This window comes from Hyaena hyaena, unplaced genomic scaffold, assembly GCF_003009895.1.
Source record: "Hyaena hyaena isolate Hyena2069 unplaced genomic scaffold, ASM300989v1 scaffold_600, whole genome shotgun sequence".
Taxonomy (NCBI): Eukaryota; Metazoa; Chordata; class Mammalia; order Carnivora; family Hyaenidae; genus Hyaena; species Hyaena hyaena.
Window position 1 is genome coordinate 52023 of NW_024081234.1, and position 19271 is coordinate 71293.

General features: G+C 60.9%; 1 protein-coding gene across 2 annotated transcripts in view; it reads right to left on the reverse strand.

The window, feature by feature from the left end:
* The window catches only part of COL6A2 (collagen type VI alpha 2 chain), a 31788-nt gene that overhangs the window by 4488 nt on the left and 8029 nt on the right, over positions 1 to 19271 (reverse strand). For both annotated transcript variants that reach the window (XM_039257103.1, XM_039257104.1), the window contains exons 2-27: positions 11925 to 12064; positions 11222 to 11820; positions 10960 to 10980; positions 10282 to 10347; positions 9540 to 9593; positions 9406 to 9450; positions 9063 to 9089; positions 8822 to 8848; positions 8694 to 8738; positions 8166 to 8219; positions 7525 to 7587; positions 6824 to 6886; positions 6543 to 6632; positions 5842 to 5904; positions 5237 to 5299; positions 4989 to 5051; positions 4487 to 4549; positions 4290 to 4340; positions 3960 to 3995; positions 3601 to 3663; positions 2967 to 3029; positions 2760 to 2795; positions 2587 to 2632; positions 2216 to 2368; positions 1519 to 1971; positions 1323 to 1361 (exon numbers count right to left, since the gene is read on the reverse strand). In XM_039257103.1, the coding sequence (XP_039113034.1) occupies positions 1323 to 1361; positions 1519 to 1971; positions 2216 to 2368; positions 2587 to 2632; positions 2760 to 2795; positions 2967 to 3029; positions 3601 to 3663; positions 3960 to 3995; positions 4290 to 4340; positions 4487 to 4549; positions 4989 to 5051; positions 5237 to 5299; positions 5842 to 5904; positions 6543 to 6632; positions 6824 to 6886; positions 7525 to 7587; positions 8166 to 8219; positions 8694 to 8738; positions 8822 to 8848; positions 9063 to 9089; positions 9406 to 9450; positions 9540 to 9593; positions 10282 to 10347; positions 10960 to 10980; positions 11222 to 11820; positions 11925 to 12036 (2458 nt within the window). In that variant the 5' untranslated portion in view covers positions 12037 to 12064. The remainder of the gene's footprint in view (positions 1 to 1322; positions 1362 to 1518; positions 1972 to 2215; positions 2369 to 2586; positions 2633 to 2759; positions 2796 to 2966; positions 3030 to 3600; positions 3664 to 3959; positions 3996 to 4289; positions 4341 to 4486; positions 4550 to 4988; positions 5052 to 5236; positions 5300 to 5841; positions 5905 to 6542; positions 6633 to 6823; positions 6887 to 7524; positions 7588 to 8165; positions 8220 to 8693; positions 8739 to 8821; positions 8849 to 9062; positions 9090 to 9405; positions 9451 to 9539; positions 9594 to 10281; positions 10348 to 10959; positions 10981 to 11221; positions 11821 to 11924; positions 12065 to 19271) is intronic.

Below are 19271 nucleotides of genomic sequence, written 5' to 3' on the forward strand. Positions count from 1 at the left end.
AGAACCTCACCCAACTTCATACTCAGTGCTGAGAAGCTTGAAGCTTCCCTGCCACGGCCGGGCCACGGCCGGGCCACAGCTGGGCCACGGCCGGGCCCTGGACCAGAGGTGAGGCTCTGGGTTCCGGCCTTCGAGGGTCCAGCCTGACGGTGGGACCCACTCCAGGACGGCGGGGGTGCCATGCAGGGGGTCGGGGGCACAGCTGGGGGAGGGTCGGCAGCTCCGTGTGGCCCCCAGCAGAGACTGGCCTCAGGGCTCAGGCAGCTGCAGGCACTACCTCCAGCCATCGGCAGCTGACTCTGGGGACCCCAGGCCAAGGCAGTGTCCACAGTGACCCCCGAACTCACACCACAGCATGGCCAACCGGGATGTTCCCTGCCAGAGGACGCGTGGGGACTCCTGCCCCCAACCCAAGACAGTTCCTCCCTGGGCTGCCTCTGTGCCTTTAGACCTGCCCCCGAGGGGGTACACGCAAGCCCAGAGATGCTGACTTCGCACGGCAGACGTGGACGTGGACGCAGGCCACGCGTGTCCTAGCTGGGTCCTCCGTTGGCCCCGGCAACACAGACCCGCGTGCCCCCCGTGGTGGGCCTCAGCCCCCCGAGCCGGCTCCTGGGAGGATACGGGCCCAGTGCCCGCGGCCCAGACAGGGGACCTAGGCGGGCGGGCAGGTCTCCGCCACACCCAGGGTGCCTCTGAGGGCCCCCTGTCCTCAGTCATTGCAGGAGAGCCTTGGGGGTGGCGTCCAGATGCCAGCGGAGCGGGGACGATGCCGTCCGCCCCTTCCCTGGCCCCACAGGACCCGGGGGCAGCCTCTCTGTGCGCCCAGCACTCCATCCTCAAACTCGGCGCAACCCTGTCAGGCCGGGGGCACAGGCCCCGAACGCAAGCTCCCAGGGGCGGCGGCCCGGGCTGTGAGGCAGGAGCAAGAGTGGAAATCAGCCACTTTGTGGACTGGATCCAGGGCTTCCGCCTGTGGGAGCTGAGACGCTCTGGGGTGTCTGCCCCCCAAAGGGTGGGGGCCACAAGGTGACGAGGCTGAGTCTGCGCTGGAGACCAGCAGCCCGGCAGCCAAGTGCAGGCCTGGCTGGAGCACCCTTCCCTTGTGCGTGGCAGGGGCGGTGATGACCCAAGGGCTCCAGACGTCAACCCTCACCCCTAGCCCCTCCTCGGATGTGCCAGGGTCCTGGGGCCACGAAACTGGTTGTAGGCTGAGACGCCAACCTGAAGGTTTCTTGCCAGGGAGGGTCCCGCAGCGGCCCCTCCTCCCCAGCCCTGGGCCGCTTGCTAGTCGGGGGGGGGCTGGCAGCGCCCCGAGGTACCTGTTTGGCAGGGAAGGTCCGGGCACACGATCTGAGGGTCTAGGAGCAAGGAAAGGGACGGAGGGTCCCGGTCAGTCTCTGCTGGGGCCGGCAGGGGCGGGGCTCCCCTAGGCCCGCGGCTGCCCCAGCCCCTCCACCCTGCTGGGTCCCCCCCCCCCTCTGCCGGGTGGGCCCGGGAAGTCTGGCTGCCGCTCACCCGGGCACAGGACATCCTCCATGTCGTCGATGAACTTCTCGGCCACCAGGTCTGAGAAGAGGGTCATGTTTCGCACCTGCTGCGGCTTGTCACAGGCGATGGAGTAGAGGTTCTCGCTCTCGTGCTTCTCGTGAAACATGTCACCGATGCCGATGGCTGTCACCGTGACGTCATGGTTGCACAGCGCCCGCAGGTTGAGGTCATCGTCCCGGGGGTCATGGCGGCCGTCCGTGATGACCACCGCGAACACGCGGGTCTTCTGGCGCCGACTCTCCTTGATGAGCTTGTTGTAGGCGAACTTGAGGGCCGAGGGCGTCCAGGTGCCCCCCGCGATCCACTCCAGGTTCTTGACGGCCTCCTTGAAGCTGGACAGCGAGTCAATGCGCTCGTCGTCCAGCTGGATGGCTTCGAAGGTGCCTTCGTGGCTGTACTGCACCACGCCCACGCGGGTTCCTGTGGCGGCCAGACACGGGCATAAAGGCGCGGGCCCGCTGGCCCGCTGGCCCTGCTCTGCATGGCTCAGCACCCTCAAGTGGGGACCTTGGGGACCCTGGGCAGAGCTGAGACGCCTTCCTTGAATTTCTGTCTGTCCACTGACTCTCGTGAGCAGACCTCAGGGCGTCCTGCCTGCCTGGCCTCCCTGCCCGTGAGTGGGACCTCCCCACTCCCCACCCGCCCCGCCGTGGGCGCAGCTGACCGGTCTCCGACTTGGGGTCCTTGGCAATGGCCCCCAGCCTGTTGACCACGTTGATGACAAAGTTCTTCTCCAGGGTGAAGTTGGTGTAGCCAATGCTCTCGGAGCTGTCGATGACGAACACCACGTCCAGGGCCCCACACCGCTTCTCGCAGTCTGGGGGCCAGGGGCGTGGTCAGTGGGAGCAGCGGAGGCTGTGTGCACTGACCCCAGGCCCTGGGGGACCCGCCCCGGGTGCACGGCCAGGTGCACAGTGGCAACAGTGACCCTGAGGGGGAGGGCGTGACCCAGACCGATGACCCTGACCCCTGGACGAGGGCCCCCCAAGGACACAAGTGTCCTAGTTCCTCCGCCCCGTGGGGGCCACGACTCACCACAACACCCGCACGTCTCCCTCACGTAGGTCATGACATCACACTCCTGCAACACAGCGGGGTCAGCCCGGCCCAAGAAAGCAAGCTCTTGCTGACCTCGGCCTCTGACCTCATCCCCGCCACCCTTGCTTCCCCATTTCAGGACACCATTTCCATCTCCACCCGACACTCACCGTGAGGCCGGGGTCTCCAGGGGGGCCGGGCTCTCCCTGGGGGTGGAAGGACGACAGTGAGGGGTGGCCCCTGTCTGGGCTGAGACTGGGGAGCCCCACACCCCATGCACTGACCCCATGGGTCCACCACCGGCACAGCCCTGAGGTTCGGGGTGCACGCTGGCCGGACTGTGGCCTGAGCGCTGCAGGGACCAGCAACCGACCTACCTCGGGTCCTGGGGCCCCTCTCGGCCCCCGCAGGCCGGGCTCCCCAGGGGGACCGGGATCTGCCTGAGGAGGGAGAAGCGCAGGTGGGTGGCAGCCTCAGCCCTGGCAGGCCTACAGCTCCCTGCACCCCCAGCCCCTGCACCCCCAGCCCCTGTACCCCCTCTATATGCCCTTGTACCCCCCTGCACCCTCATGAACCACCTGCAACCCTCGTGCACCCCCATGCACTCCCCCTGCACCCCTGTACCCCTCTGCACCCTCCTGCACCCCCCTGCAGCCTCCTGCACCCCTCTGCACCCCCCTGCACCCCTCTGCACCCTCCTGCACCCTCCTGCACCCTCCTGCACCCCCCTGCAGCCCCCTGCACGNCCTGCACCCTCCTGCACCCCCCTGCAGCCCCCTGCACGCTCCTGCAACCCCTGTACCCCTCTGCACCCTCCTGCACCCCCCTGCAGCCCCCTGCACCCCTCTGCACCCCCCTGCACCCCTCTGCACCCTCCTGCACCCTCCTGCACCCTCCTGCACCCCCCTGCAGCCCCCTGCACGCTCCTGCACCCCCTGCAGCCCCCTGCACCCTCCTGCACCCCCCTGCAGCCCCCTGCACCTCCCCACACCCCTGGCCCTGGGTACTTACAGGCTCACCCTTCTCGCCCTTCCTCCCGGGCTCTCCTTTGGCACCAAAGTCGCCTCTGCCCCCCTGAGACACGGGACACTGGTCAGCCAGGGGTGGGGGCTGGACACTGCCCACCCACCCCCAGCCGAGACCTCCAGGGCGTCTGCGGGGGGCACGCCTGCTTCCGTCAGGAAGAGCCGGTGCCTGGCAGTCGGGTTTGTTACTCGGCCACGACACACAGCATTTCAGGAGAGACGCGGTTTCCGGTCTGACAGAGACTAGCGCGTGGCGGCTACCAGCGCGCAGAGGAAGCTCGCAGGCGGCGCAGTGTGAGGGGAGAGGCATTCGGGCGGTGGGTGCGGGGGGCCCTCTCTACGTACCTCAGGGCCGCGCGGACCAGGCTCGCCTTTCTCTCCCTGGGAAGCAAGCACAGGTCACGGTCACTCAGCACGGAGTGTCCCTGGGGGAGCAGCTGGCTCTCCTGGGGGCCCAGAGATGTCTGGAACCCCCCCCCCCGCCTTATGGCCTCAGGTGTCACACCCTGTCTAAAGCCGCAGGGCTGCAGGTGACGCCACACAGCTGCTCTGTGTCGGGACGACTCCTGGGGGCTCTGCACCTGCGGGGGACCCCGCCCACTCCCTTCCCCCCGCCCCCAGGGAGGGAGGCCCTTGCAGGGCGTAGCGGACCCCTCGACCCGTGCCAGGACTTACGGGCGTTCCTCGGGGTCCCGGGTAGCTGAATCCAGGCCGGCCAGGGTCTCCCTGCAGGAAGGGGGGCCTCAGGGAGGGTCCGGGGGGAAAGGAAGGGGCCAGGCTGGTAGGATGAGGGCGGAGGGGGCCGCGCTGGGGAAGGACGTGGCCCCCCAAGGGAGAGGGCGAAGACAGGTGAGGACGGCGGGCATGGGTACCTTGGGACCAGGCGGCCCCGACTCTCCACGGGGCCCAGCGTCACCAGGGTCTCCCCGAGATCCCTGAGGGCAGACAGGAGGCGGAGTCAGCACAGTGGGGGTGGAGCACCTCCTGCAAACTGCCGCTGGGGGCACTGGGCGGCCTGGGGTGACCGCCCGGCTCCCCTCCTGCATCTGCCGAGTCCTGGCCCCCAGGCCCCACCCCCTGGCCCCCCCTTGCTGCCTCGCGCCTGATAAAGCCGGACCCTTCAGGGCAGGGCGTTCGTGTGAGGCGCACGGTGGCCCCTGTCCCCTCACTGTGCTGCTGATGGGTCACAGAGATGGACCGCGTCCTGCCTGGGGACAGCGTCCTGCCTGGGGACAGAGTCCTGCCTGGGGACAGCGTCCTGCCTGGGGACAGAGTCCTGCCTGGGGGCAGAGTCCTGAGGACAGGAGGGCCCCAGGGGCCTTACAGGGCGAGGGCCCAGAACCGCAGGGCCCTCCCAGGTGTCCGGCCACTGACCTTCTTGCCGGGCTCTCCGAGAGCCCCCTGAGGGCCTCTGGGTCCAGGCAAGCCTCGGTCTCCCTGAAAAGAAAGCGGATGAAGGCACCTCCGAGACCGCGCTGTTGATCACTGCGGGTTAGGCAGGGGTGGGAGGTTCCTCTGCCCTCCGAGAGGTCCTGGGCAGGGGAGGGACAGGGGGGTCCCGAGTGCCCCCTCCAGCCAGGGAGCTGGGTGCCTGCCCCGGAGGGATGGGCGGTCCCACTTACCTTGGCTCCTTTGTTGCCAACCTCTCCAGCCAGACCCCGGGGCCCCTCGGGGCCAGGGTCTCCCTGTTGGAAGAGAGGCCCAGTGAGCCTGTGGCATGTGGAGGGGCAGGGGAGGGGGGGACGCAGATTATGGCGAGTGACACCGGGACGGCGGCCCTGCCCACGCAGATTCCTGCTCCAGAGTAGGGACTACTGCTACCCATTTCCCAGAGGAGGAAGCCCCCCATTCAAGCCCTTGACCCAGGTCTCATGGGGAACAGTCGGCGCTTGGATTTTGCCACAGAGACAAAGACGTCCTGAGTTAGCTACAGGGGTGTGTGTGTCTGCTCTGGGGTGGAGCAGTGCGGCGCCTGGGCAGCTGTGCGTGGCACTCATGAAACGCTTTACCCTGCCCACGCTCCTCGGCAGGACGTGAGAACCTGCGTTCTGAGAACCTGCAGGGGGTGCCTCTGCCTCCACCAATGGCCACGTCCCGGGGGTCACTTTTGTTTTCCTGGGTGGAAGGCGGTGGGGAGGTGTTGCTTGTCTGGTGTCCCATGGCCCCGTCGACACCATGGTGAGAGGCTGGTGCAGACTCAGCCAACCGCTGCCCCTCAGACACTCACCTTCTCACCCTTGGGGCCGTCACCGCCTGGGCTGCCCTTGGCTCCTGGGTCCCCCCTGCGGCCCTGCAGAGAACAGGGGAGGCTTTGGTGGGGGGGCCACGTGGGGACCCCATGCTGTGCTCTCCTCACTTGGACATGGGCCTTGGGGGAGGGGCCTTGGTCCTCTGCAGCCCAGGATTTAGGAAACGAGGGGCTCCTGATCCGCTTGAAAGACCTAGTGGATTAGGAGCTCAGTTGATGGGACTGGCCCCCAGCTTGGAGCAGCCATCAGCACGGTCACCCTGCTCACTTCTGGGCGAGGCCAGTCCTCGGGATGTGCCCCCTCTGAGGGTCAGCCCGGGACCAGGTCCCATCCACCCTGCAGTAGATACGAGGGGCGGGCCGGGTGGGGTCGCTGCGAGGGACCCACGCAGTGCAGGCCTGCCTGGAGGCTCGGCCCTCGAGCGGCCTGCTGGGAGGGCGCCGTGGGGACGGGAGGCGGGTTCCCAGGCGGAGGCGCCGCGGGGCCTGGCCAGCAGGGGTGCTTCCCTGCCCCGAACACGGCCTGCGGGTGGCCTGTTGCACTGGGGGGCAAGGGGCGCACCAGGAGGGTGCAGGGCGCGCGGCGCCCCTGCGGGCGTCCCCTCAGGGCCCAGCCCACCCGGGACGCCGCCGCTGACCTCTGGGCCCCCGGGGCTGGTGGGGGAGGGGCATGAACTCACGGGCTCGCCTTTGGGTCCTCGGGGTCCAGGTCCGCCCTTGGCTCCTTTCACACCAGGACTTCCGGGGGCCCCGTTGTTGCCTTGATATCCCTGCGGAGAGGAGACACGTCAGCCACGGCGGGGAAGGGCCCCGCGGAGCGGCCTCACGCCAGAGCCCGGCGCCGGGTGGGCGTGGGGCCCGGGGTCGCCCGGCACAGGCCCCTCCGTCGCTCCGCTCTGAGCCAGCGGCCGGCTGGTGTGTGGCTGCGGCCGGAGGGCGGGGACTCGCTGGGGGCGCTTGCCTTGCTGCCTTTGGCCCCGCTGTCTCCTGGGGGTCCTCTGCGTCCTGGGCGGCCAGCGTCTCCCTGGAAAAAAGTTTGGAGCAGTCTGTCTGCCGTCCCCCGGACGCCGGCAACAGGGCAGGACGTGCTCTCGAGGGCTGGGCCCCCACGCTGCGGGGCGTCCACCAGACGTGGGCCGGGGAGGGCTGTACTTCCCGTGCTCCCGCGGCCGGGCAGCCAGGAGGGTGGACGCAGGACACCCACGGCACTGAGAGCTTTCCAGGGGGGGCGCGGAGAGGCTGGGAGGGGACTGGGCCTTGCTGCCGTGGCCATCGGGGCAGAGCTGAGCCAGGACACACGGTCCTGAGCTGGCCACCGACTGCTACCGCTTCGGGCAGGGCATCTGTGGCCCCTGTGTGAGAGCACCCGCAGGGCCTGGGTACCCCGTGCTGTCCTGGGCACGGGGACCCCATGACCCCCAGGATGTGTGCACCACGTGCCCCTCCTGAATGTGCGCACCCCCGCTCCCTGGGCGCGGGCACCCTGTGACGCCTCGGGCAGGACACTCCCAGGCCTCCTGCCCGATGGCCGGTTTGCAGGGACAGGCCCCCTCTGCTGGGTCTCTTGGCCAGGCCGCCTCCCCCAGGGCCCGGGGGCTGCAGGCGGGGAGGGGGCCACCGGGTCTGTTCTGGGGGACCCGCCGCCACGGCCAGGCAGCCTACCTTGGTGCCCTGGTCCCCTTGCTCCCCAGGGCTGCCAGCGTCCCCTGCGTATCCGTCGGGGCCCTGCAAGACAGGATGACAGGGCTGTCCTGGCTCCTGCCCAGAGCTGTGCGGGGTCTCCCCGTGAGCTCAGGGCTAAGGTCTCCCCGTGAGCTGGGCAGGGTCTCCCCGTGAGCTCGGGGCCAAGGTCTCCCCATGAGCTGGGCCGAGATCTCCCCGTGAGCTCGGGGCCAGGGTCTCCCCGCGAGCTGTGCAGGGTCTCCCCGTGAGCTCGGGGCCGGGGTTTCCCTGTGAGCTGTGCAGGGTCTCCCCGTGAGCTCGGGGTGGGCTGGGGGTGGGTGGCAAGCACCCCATCATCGGGGCTGAGTGCTCCGCCTGCGTCTCCGCTGCCAGAGCCACCGTCAGGACGCTGAGAAGCAGCCGCCCTTGAGCTCACCCCGAAGTCCCTGAGGTTATCCCCTCCCGTGTGACCACAACCCCAGCTGAACCCTGGGTGGGGGTCAGCCACAGGCAGGAGAAGGGCTGAAGGAAGGGCCCAGGCCTCCTTGCTGCAGCTCGCGGGGCGGCCACCACCCTGCCTACGCCCGCCGGGCACCCGGGGCCAGGGGTTTAACCCGAGGGGGAACACAAGCTGGGCTTACCCGACTCCCGGGGTCTCCCTTGCAGCCAGGAGGCCCAATGCGGCCCAGCTTACCCTGCAGGAGAAGAGGGGAGCAGAGGGCGAGGGCGCGTCAGGGCCGTGTGCCAATGACGGGTGCTGGCGCAGGTGCGGTCCGCGCCACTCCACACCCGGCGGGCAAGCGGCTGTTTCAGCGGCTCGACTGCACGGTGGCATCTCTGTGGGGTGGTGGCGAGTGCCCGTGACGTGCCCTCTGCCCGGTGCCCACACGTGCGCCCGTGTGCGGCCTGCCAGGCGGGCCAGACCTGGAGCACGGGCTGGGTCCTCAGGAACAAGCGCCACTGGCTCTTTCCGTGTTCTTATCTGTCCCGCGTCCACTGCCGGGACCCGTCCAGCCACAGGCCGTGGGCAGCGGCCAGTGGGGCCCAGAGGCCTGGCCCTATAGGAGCCTGAGAGTCTCCGGGAGGCTCTGCTCACCCCCACCGTCTGCAACGCCGACACGGCCTGCACTCCCGCCCAGCCCGGGGAGGGAGCCCGAGGCACGCTCTACCTTCTGTCCGTCGGTCCCGTTCTTGCCAGCCAGGCCAGGGGCCCCCTGCAGGGAGAGGGCAGCCGTCAGCTCTCAGAGTAGCAGGAAGGCGGGGCACCCTGCCCGCCCGGCCCCCACAGCCCGCTTACCTTCCGCCCGTCAGCTCCAAATTCACCCTGTGCAGGAGGAAGGTGAGGCGGGTTAGTTCGACGCCCCCAGCGTCACAGACCCTGCTGCCTCAGGGGCCCAGGTCTGCCTCGGACCAGAGAGGCCAGAAGGGCCCCAGAGAGGGCCACTCGCGCCATGACGGGTCCCATGCCCTGACTGGGGCCGCATGCTCGCGGACGGATGCTGCTGGGGGCTGGGGCCGTGGCGGAGTCAGAATCTCACCTTCTCTCCTTTGAAACCAGGAACACCCTGAGGTTGGAAGGAAAGAAGGGCAGTGTTATTGCGGGGTGTGAGCTGCACCCATGGGCTCAGGGGGGAGTGAGCTGCACCCATGGGCTCAGAGGGGAGTGAGCTGCACCCATGGGCTCAGGGGGGTGTGAGCTGCACCCATGAGCTCAGGGGAATAGCGGCTGAGCACCAGCCTTGGGCCGGGTGCTCGATTCAGGGACAACTTCCAAAATATTGAGATGCTTTGCTTCTTGCATTGGGGGTGGGGCAGGTGGCCGGCCCCACCTGGCCCAGGCTTGTCCCCACATCCCACTGGCCATGGTGGGCAGCAACTTGCCTTGGGTCCTGGGAATCCAATGGGGCCTTCGATGCCTGGATCTCCCTGTGGAAGAAGAACAGAGGCCGTGGCTATAACCCCAGTCCTGGAGACGCGGGGCCGCCGGGGCAGGGGCAGGGGCGGGGAGGACTCACCTGTCGTCCCTTCTGCCCAGGCTCTCCTGGCTCGCCCATGTTGCCCTTGGCACCCTAAAAGCAGATGATGGAAAAAGGGGTAAACTAAGGCAGGAAGAGGCGAAGAGACCGCAGGAAGCGGATGGACAGAGGCTTCTGTACTGCTGTCCTGTTTTGGGGCTCCTCTGGGTCCCCTCAGATGCCAATCGTGGTCCCAGAGGCCACTTCCAACGCCCCCACCCGGGAGGAGCACGGCGGCCACACCCATGCCTGGGCACCACCGCATGTGGGGCAGGGGGAGCGTGTGGCTGGAGACCCGGTGGACGTGCGTCTACGCGTCTACTGATCTACGCAGCTCCCTTAGGGATGGGAAAACGCGAGGCTACGTGGTGACAACTGCCCAGTGACTGTGTTTCAGGGGGGCTCAGCCCCCCAGGCCCGCCCGCCCTCTTCTGCCTTTATCTGTAACCTCTGACATGAACCAGTGGTATTTCTGACGCGCTGGTAGTGATGTTGTAAGGAAGATGGCAGTGCTTGGTATGCACCTGCAGCCGCGTTACTGCAGAAGCTGCAGCGGGCTGCTGTGCCGCGCTCAGAACGAGAGAAAGTGTTCCTGCTCTTCTCCAAACGCCTTGTAAAAACACGTAGATAAAAACTGAATTTTGGTTCCTCTGGGGTTAGAGTGTTGAGGCCATTTGAAGTGCAGTTGGTCCTAAATTTGGAGCCGAGGAGGTCAGGCCCGTGGGCCGTCCAGGCGTCTTACCTTCTGTCCGCGGTAGCCCTTGGGGCCGGGGGGCCCGGGGATCTCCAGACAGCTCACCTTGTAGCACTGAAACAAGAAGCAAGCGGCGCCGAGTAAGGCCCGGGTGGGAGGCCCACTGGTGAGCACGGGGCTGGAGGCAGGGGCGGACTCGGGAGGTGCCCGGGGGGCCCGAGCCCACACATGCTCGGGTCCAGAGCAGCTGTTCTGGGAAAGGGCGTGTCTGCAGAGCCTCGCTGAGTGCGAAGCACCCCTTCCCGGCGGTGAGCTGGCGCTAAGGACGCATGGGGACGGGGGAGCGTCAGAGCCGAAGGTCCTGAGCTACGCAGCACACGGCCCCTGCCCCGTCCTGCTGGCCTGGCTCAGGTGGACAGAGCCTGCCGGCTTGGAGGGTGACCCGGGGCCTCAGCCCGGGCCCTGCTGGTGTGGGCCTGTGGTGGCCCTAATGCCGACCCTGGGGCTGAAGCGGCCTGGTTTGGGACAGGAGCCCTTCATGCAGACTTCAGAGTCTCAGGCCCAACGTGGAGCAGAGAGGCCTCGCTGCCTGGCCTCGGCTTGTGTCCTAGACGCTGGGAAGCACCAGGGGGCGGCGGGGGGGGGGGAGCCTCTCGTGGGTTGGCCCTCAGAGGCCCAGCGGGCAGCACTGGGCCAGGGCTGGCAGGAACGGAAAACGCCTCTCACCTCTCCATAGGCTTCGTGTTTCTGCAGAAAAGACAGAGAAACCCTGCTTAGCCGAAGCTGCAGACAGGGCCGCACATCTGGGTGGGAACACAGGGCACGGGAGCAGGGGACACCTTCTTCTGCTGCCTCCCTCAGAGGGGTAAACTGAGGCCCAGAGCAGTGTACTGGCCGCTGCCGTCCTGGGTAAGTGGGTCCAGGGCTCTGGACCCCACTGTCCCCTCCCGGTGCCCGGCGCGTGGGCGTGGCCCGGGGAGCGGCTCACCATGACCTTGATGATGCGGTTGATGGCGTCCTGGTTGATCTCGGAGTCGGGCCGCATGGTGGTGTAGTTGTTACGGTAGAGCTCCAAGGGCGTGCTGGCCATGTCCCGAAGGCCCTGCTCGTTCAGCAGGCTCTGCCTGGGCGCCACGGCGAAGAGCCGGATGCCCTCCTCGCGGGCCCTCTCAGCCTGCATCTTGATGCCCCCGCAGGGGCTGCCAGTGACGTGGCCGTCGGTGATGACCACCGCGAAGTGCACGGCGCCCTTGCTCCTGTGCTGCCGGATCTGCTGGGTCATGTTGGCCAGCGCGCAGTCGGTGAAGGTGCCCCGGCGGAAGGAGCTGATGCCCTGCAGGCTCCTGGTGAAGGAGGCCCGGTCGCTGTCGGGCGGGCTGAACACCTCCACCAGGTCGGAGAAGTGCAGGCCGCCGTAGCGCCAGCTCAGGGCCACCTGGTCCAGGTAGGCCTCGTCCTGCAGCTGGCTGATGAACTGCTGCACGAACTGCTGCATGTGGTAGAGCAGGCTGTCGGTGGGCGACTGCATGGCGACGCTCTCCGACGTGTCCAGCACGAAGTACACGCTGATGGGGCAGTCGGTCTTCTCTGGGGGGCGGGGACGTGTCACCGGCCTGCCCGGGGCGGGGAGCCTCTGCCCCCACAGCGGCCCCGCTGCCCACCCCGGGCCCCGGCCCCCCCGCAGCCAGTACCTGGGCAGTGGTTTCTGTCAGAGGTGCCGGGGCTGATGACCTCCTGCTGCTGGGCACGGAGGGCCCCCAGGAGCCCCCAGAACAGGAGGGCGGAGCAGGGGCCCCGGAGCATCTTGGCAGCACCCGTGCGCCCTGATATCCTGCAACAGGGAGGGGCGGCCACTGCAGACGGCGCCCGCGGCTCGTGCCGCTGCGCCCCGGGGGCCCCTGGGGCCCTCCTCCCAGACGGTGGGGAGGTACACACAACGCGGCGGCCGTGGGCCCAGGGGGATGCCCGCTTCCCTCGCCCTAGGTGGGGGCCGCACACAGTCAGTGGACTAAGAGGCTGCAAGCTTTGGGCTTGATTCTGGGGGGATTCAGATGGTCCGTCTGTGCCCTGTGGGGCCGGGTGCCCTGGGCAGAAGCGTGCGTTCTCAGAAACTGAAGTGCCAGCAGCCGGCGTTGGTGACAACGGAGCCCAGTACAGGGGGCCTGGGGGTGGGCAGGGCAGGGGGGTCAGCTGGGGGTGACTGGGAGGAGGGGTAGCGGGGGAGGGGAGGAGAGGCTCAGGCTGGGGTGGGCTGGGCCTTGGCACTGAATGCCAGCCACCCAACTGACCGCATGCTGACGGGGGGGGGGGGGGGGAGGAGAGGCTCAGGCTGGGGTGGGCTGGGCCTTGGCACTGAATGCCAGCCACCCAACTGACCGCATGCTGACAGGCCAGGGGGAGGGGTCTCGTGGTAGGGAGTGGGGGCTGAGATGCAGACAGGCCAGGGGGGCTGGCAGGAGGAGAGTGCCAGGGTCCTGCCTTGTTGAGGGGACAGCGGCAGTGGGTGGGGGGGTCCCTCCCCAGAGCGGCTCACTGTGTCCTGTCCCGTCTCCACGGGAGCCAGGTCTTCCCTGCTCGCTGGCTGCCTGGCAAGCACCCGGATGGGGAGAGGACCCGGGCCCGGGCTGCGTGGCGTGTGGGCTCTGGGGGCCGGGGGCGGCGGGGGGAGGACGTGGCTGGTTCGGGCAGGATTCGCTCAACCCGGTTCACACAGACACCCCTCCGCCTTTCGGGGCCCCCACAGCAGAGGGCAGACACAACAAAGCGTGCTGCCCAGCGGGGGCTCCTGGCCTGCCAGTGGGGAGCACGGTGGGCTGGACCCTGGGGGGCCTGGGGGCGCGAGTGGTGCTCACTGAGCTTTTGTGGAAAGGTTTTCCTGTGATGCCCTTCAATGCATCACCTCCTTTGAGAGGAGGTAGCTTTGGGGGGCAGGTTTAAGGTTTAAGATTGCTCGGGTAAGAGGGGTTGGTCCTGGTAAAGTTAGGGGTGAACAGGACACAGCTCTGCCTTCCCAGCACAGGCCATGGGCAGGTCAAGAGGCCATGATCCTGCAGGCAGAGGCTGTGACCCAGCAAGGTGGGGACGGTTGTCCAGGGGGTGTGCCAGGGAATCCAGGAGGGCTTCCTGCATGCGGCGCTGGAGGTGCCCAGGCTGAGGGGAGCTCCTGGCTGAGGGAAGGCTCATTCAGGGAGGGCTGGGGGCAGCACCTGGCCGAGGCAGGGCCTGGGAAGGTGGCATGAGGGGCAAGCCAGGGGCTTCCCGAAGAACCTGGAAGCCAAGAGGAAGTCAGGCTGCTTCAGTCAGAGCAAAGAGGTCCAGAGCCATCAACCACTGGTGACGGCCACTGTGGTCACTGTGGGACCTTGGCGGGGTGGGGTGGGGGCTGGTCAGGGCTGGGCACTGGGATGTGGGTGCAGCTCTGTCCTCCACGACCCCTCACCCTACTGCCCCCCGTCGGGGGGCCTTGAGTGCCATCCTGCCCTGCCTGCTACGGGAGGGGAGTGGGGGCTGAAGAACCAGGGACTCTGCACCCAGCTCGGCCTCGCTCTCCATGGGTGCACCTGCACCACGCAGATCACACATATCACACCCACCCACACACACTACCGCACACACATCAATTAAAAGAGGTGCCCATAGTAAGGTGTTTTGGTGAAAAATCTTACTCTCAAAATGAAATGAATATGAAAAGGATTGAAATGAATGCAGTGAAATACAAAAAGGACCTCAAGGGAAGAGTTACTTGGTGTGCGGCGGGCAGCCTCCACGGGGGGCCCAATTAATCCTGCCTCCTGGTTCGCACGGTCCTCTGAGATCTTCACACACTCAACTGTCACTGGCCTGTGTGAGCAACAGACCGGCCTGTGGTCGACAGCAGGTGACTTCCAAGATAAGCCCAGAGGGCCTCATGGCTGGTGCCTGGCCCTCTCCCACGTTACCCACCAGAAGGAAGCCAAGCGCCATAACATGAAGACGCTCATGCAGCCCCCGCCGAAGCCCACGAGGGAGAACCGTGGCCTCCAGCCGGCAGCCGGGAGAGCAGACACTGTAGAAACACATCCTCAGCCCTGCCAAGACTTCAGGTGAGCACAGAGCTGACCAGTCCCTCACTGTGACCACGGCTCCCTAGGGACCCTGGGCTAGAGTCACCTGGCCGAGCCATTCCTGAATTCCTGACTCAAATAAATTACGATGTAGTAAATGCTCATTGTTTTAAATCACTAAGTTTGAAGGTAATTTATTACACAGCAATAGATAACTAAATAAGGCATCAAACTTTTTCTCCACAAGATTGTAGACAGAAAAACAATGAGACCGCAACTGCAGAATTCTGAGAAGGAACTAAAATGAATCAAAGATGTCCACCTAGTCGGCCTAGCTTTCATGTAAAAGATAAAAGTCTCAGGTGTGAATGGGCCCACCCACATAGCATTTCTAAAAAAATTCTGCAGACAATAGAAAAATGAGTAAGAGTAACTGAGAAAGCAAAGAAACCTGAGAAATACAGTAAAATATAAAAAATGAAAGAAAAAAGGGCCAGGAAGCACAATTAAATGCCAGAAACATCACATGGATCCGCTGGGACAATATATGTGGATGCTTTAAATTCTTCCATTAAACACAAATATTCCCATACACCCCGATGTTTACAAGAGCACGATCAGCAACAGCCAAACTATAGAAAAAGCCCAAATGTCCACTGGCTGATGAACAGATAAAGAAGATGTGGTACATAAACACAATGCAATATTACCCAGCCATCAAGAATAATGAGACTTCGCCATTTGCAATGCCATGGAAGGAGCTAGAGAGTATCATGCTAAGTGAAATAAGTCAGAGAAAGACAAATATCATGTGATTTCACACATATGTGGAATTTAAGGAACAAAACAAACAAAGGGAATAAAAAGAGACAAACCTAAAGATGAGGCTCTTAATATAGCAAACAAACTGATGGTTGCCAGAAGGGAGGTGGATGGGGGGAGGGGTGAAAGAGGTGACGGGGATGAAGAGGTACAAACTCCCAGGTATAAAATAAGTGAGTCATGGGGATGAAGTGACAGCACGGGGAATACAGTCCATAATACTATAATAACGTTGTGTGGTGACAGGTGGTGACTGCACTTATGGGGTGGGGGACATAGCTGAATGCAGAGAATTGTCGAATCACTATGCTGTACACCTGAAACTTAGTGTTATATGTCAATTAGTGTCCCGGGAGTGACACTAGACAGACTGTCACAGATGGTGCAGAGAAAATCAGGGTGGGCGAGCACAGAGAGGAAGACAGTGGGGGTACAGTGCGGGGCACAGTGAGGGGCCAGGCTAATTTGTGGCAGACGGGTGAGGGGCAGCAGTGCCAAGGAAAATATAAAGGCTGCTGTCTGATTATGAGTCTATTGGATTTCATAACACAAAATTATATAAAGCAAAAGGTTGAAAAATCAAAGAAAAAACTGACAAACTGCAATTATTCATAGAAGGCTTTAACTCAGCTTTTAAAGTTCCTGACAGATCACATAAACGACAACAAAAAAGAGGATCTGAATGTCATGTTTTGCAAAACTCTGATAGTACCAAGTATGGAATGTGTATTTTCTAAACATCTGAATTTGGATAATGTGCATAAACAGAAACACACATACCTAGATCTATCTTTGAAACATACAAGTAGGGAATACATTTCTTTTAAAAATTTTTAGAAAATTCAACTATAGAGCAACCACAAAAGCAGTTTTAGTTAATTAAAAAACAATTAGAAATTGTAAGGATCAAATTCTCATGCAAAGCCAGTCACTAAAAGGACATACAAAAAATATCAAAGCATCTGGAAGTTTAAAAAATTGTCTCTTGCTAAAACTACATAGGAATTAGTGGCAATGACAGTGTTATGTATAAAAACAAATATGAGAAGGCCAAAGCTATAATTAGAGGACAATATGTAGCCTTAGATGCTTTATGTTGTAAGATGGGAAATTAGTGTAACAAATTAGACACTTAGTCGAAGAAGCTAAGGGCAAAAATAAATTAACAAAATGAATCTCAGGAAAATAAGAGAAAGAAAATAATAAGAAATAAACCATTTGATTAAAAACAACAACAGTCGAACTAAAAATACATCTAAGAGCTGGTTCTTTGAAAAAGCCAACAAAGTAGAAAAAGTTAATCAAAGATAAAAATGATGAAGCACAAATATAGTAACACAAGAATTTAGGGATGAGTTAAATAATGTGATGATAGATGAAGAAGATTTCGAAGAGCATACCAAGTGCAGCTAGCTCTAAGCTAACAGATATGAAAGACCATGTTCTGGAAGAGTCTGAGAAGAGGTGCAGAACTGATCGGACTCTGCCCTGGAAGGCAGCACAGCCCTAGGGTTCTGGCCCGGATGGATTTAGGTCTTCAAGGGCAACTACTTCTCTGCCTGTTTCAAAACATAAAAAGATAAGCTTTTCTATTCATTTTTAAACTTGGAAAAACCTGAGGCTAAAAATTGATCAAAGAAATCTCTAAAAGGAACTCTGCAGACAAATCTCACTTTTAAATACAGCTGCAAACATCCTAACAGAGACTAGAAAATCAAATCCAGTAGCAGGTTAAGGACGACTGTACCCAACTAGGTGAAGTTAGTTTAGAAATATGATGATGCAACACTACAAAATTCATTATCGTGAGGCACATTAATATCAACAGAAAATCATGTAACTGCTTTAAGGAGCTCAGAAACAACCATATCAGATTTTTTTAAAAAAGAGGCAAACTTCATAAGAAATTTAGGAGTTGAATCAACATTACAAAGCATATAAACTGCAGATCAACAACCAATACCGTATTTTATACAAAAACTAAAATAAGTGTTCTTATCTTTGTAGGGCACAGATTTCTCCAAGAATCTAGACCATTCCACGTGACACAAATGAGATACCCATGTACAGAAATCATACCTTTCATGAACTCAGGGAGCACGTCTGTGGACCTGACCCTGGATTAAGAACTCCTGCACTCAAGGGGGGCCTGGGCGGCTCAGGTGGTTGAGTATCTAACTTCAACTCAGGTCATGACCTTGTGGTTCATGAGTTCGAGTCCAGCGCTGGGCTCTGTGCTGGCAGCTCAGAACCTGCCTCGGAATCTGTGTTTCCCGCTCTCTCTGCTCCTCCCCGCTCATTCTCTCCTTCTCTCTTTCTCAAAAATAAATAAACATTAAAACAACAACAACAGCCTCCCCCCACAGACAAAGGGACAGGACAAAGAGTGATGACCTCACTGGCTTTCGGGCCTGTGTTGGAAGCCCAGGCAATGGGGCCACAGAGAAACAAAGTATAAATCCCGGAAAGGGAAACGATGGAAACAGTCCTCCCTAAAGACAGGACTGTCCGTCTAGAAAACCCAATAAAACCAACCGTACAAAGTTTAGGGGAAAGCGGCGGGGGTGGGGGAGATTCAGTGAGGCAGTTATAAGAAAAATATATACAAAAAGCTGTCAGGTTTTTTCTGTCAGCAACAATCAATTTGGAAATTCAATGGAAAAAGTACTATTTACATTAGCAAGAAAAGCAACGTAAATCTAAGGAGTAAACTTCAGAATCTAAGAATGTGCAGGACTTATTAAAAAAATTTTTTTTTCTAAGGAACACACAGGAGAGACAAACCTTGTTTCTGGAGGAGAAACATAGTATTTAAGAATATCAGTTATTTCTTTTAAAAAATTTTAAAACTATTTTTAAAAATATAATGTATTGTCAAGTTGGCTAGCCTATGGTGTCTACAGTGTGCTCTTGGTTTTGGGGGTAGATTCCCATGATTCATCACTTATGTCCAGCACCCAGTGCGCATCCCGACACATGCCCTCCTCAGTGCCCATCCCCCATTTTCCCCTCCCCCCATCCCCATCAACCCTCAGTTTGTTCTCTGTATTTAAGAGTCTCTAGGGGCCCCTGGGTGGCTTAGTCGGTTAAGTGTCCGACTTTCGCTTAGGTCATGATCTCGCGGTTCGTGGGTTCGAGCCCCGCGTCGGGCTCTGTGCTGACTGCCAGCTCAGAGCCTGGAGCCTATTTCAGAGTCTGTGTCTCCCTCTCTCTCTGACCCTCCCCTGCTCACGCTGTCTCTCTCTCTCTCTCCTAGAAATAAATAAAAATATTAAAAAAAAAAGTCTCTAATGGGCTAAGAATATCAGTTATTTCTAACCGAATCTATACCTGAATATAATTTTAACTAGAATCTCCAAGAAATATTTTTGCTCTTTTGCTTGTTGACATGTTGACAAAATGAACTGAAGGCAGAATAAAGGGCAGCTGAGAAAAACAACAGATACAGGGTAATGAGGGAAGTTGCACTATCAAGGGCACGGGCGACAATAAACCCGCAGAAATCAGGCACTTGTGGTTTGGTGGTGGACAGGCCAACGGCCCCCCAGCAGGCAACGGGAAATGCAACACAGACTGAGCTAAGACTGCGGCCTTTCAGAGCAGGGACAGGGTCCTGGGCCCGGGGTTCCCGATGTGATGAGGAACAGGAGCAATCTACCTGCACCCGAATAAAGTCCAGAGGTGAGCGCAAAACACAGACTAACAGGTCTTTGGGAAAAAATGGAAAGAATGAAATGACAAGGGATATATTCTATCATCGCTGTGCACCAGACAGCGACGCTGCCTCTTCTCACGTGATGCTCACAACCTCCCACGGGCACGGGCACGGTGGCGATTCCCACCTCACAAATGAGGAGATGGAGACCAAGTGTAGGTGACTCGTCCAGGAAGCTCAGCTACGAGCTGAGGTCCGCAACCAGGCAGCACGGCTCGGGGTCCGCTCTCTTGATAACTGAGCGCCCACAGATGACCTTCCTTACAGCAAACACAACATGAGCAGCCTTGGGGCAGACTGAGAGCCAGACAACAGTCTTTCCATGATTTCATATTTTTCTGAAGTTTGTTTATTTAGAGAGAGAGAGATATTGAGTGAACACATGTGAGTGGGGGAGGGGCAGAGAGAGAGAGAGAGAGAGACTCCCAAGCAGGCTTCATGCTGTCAGCATGGAGCCC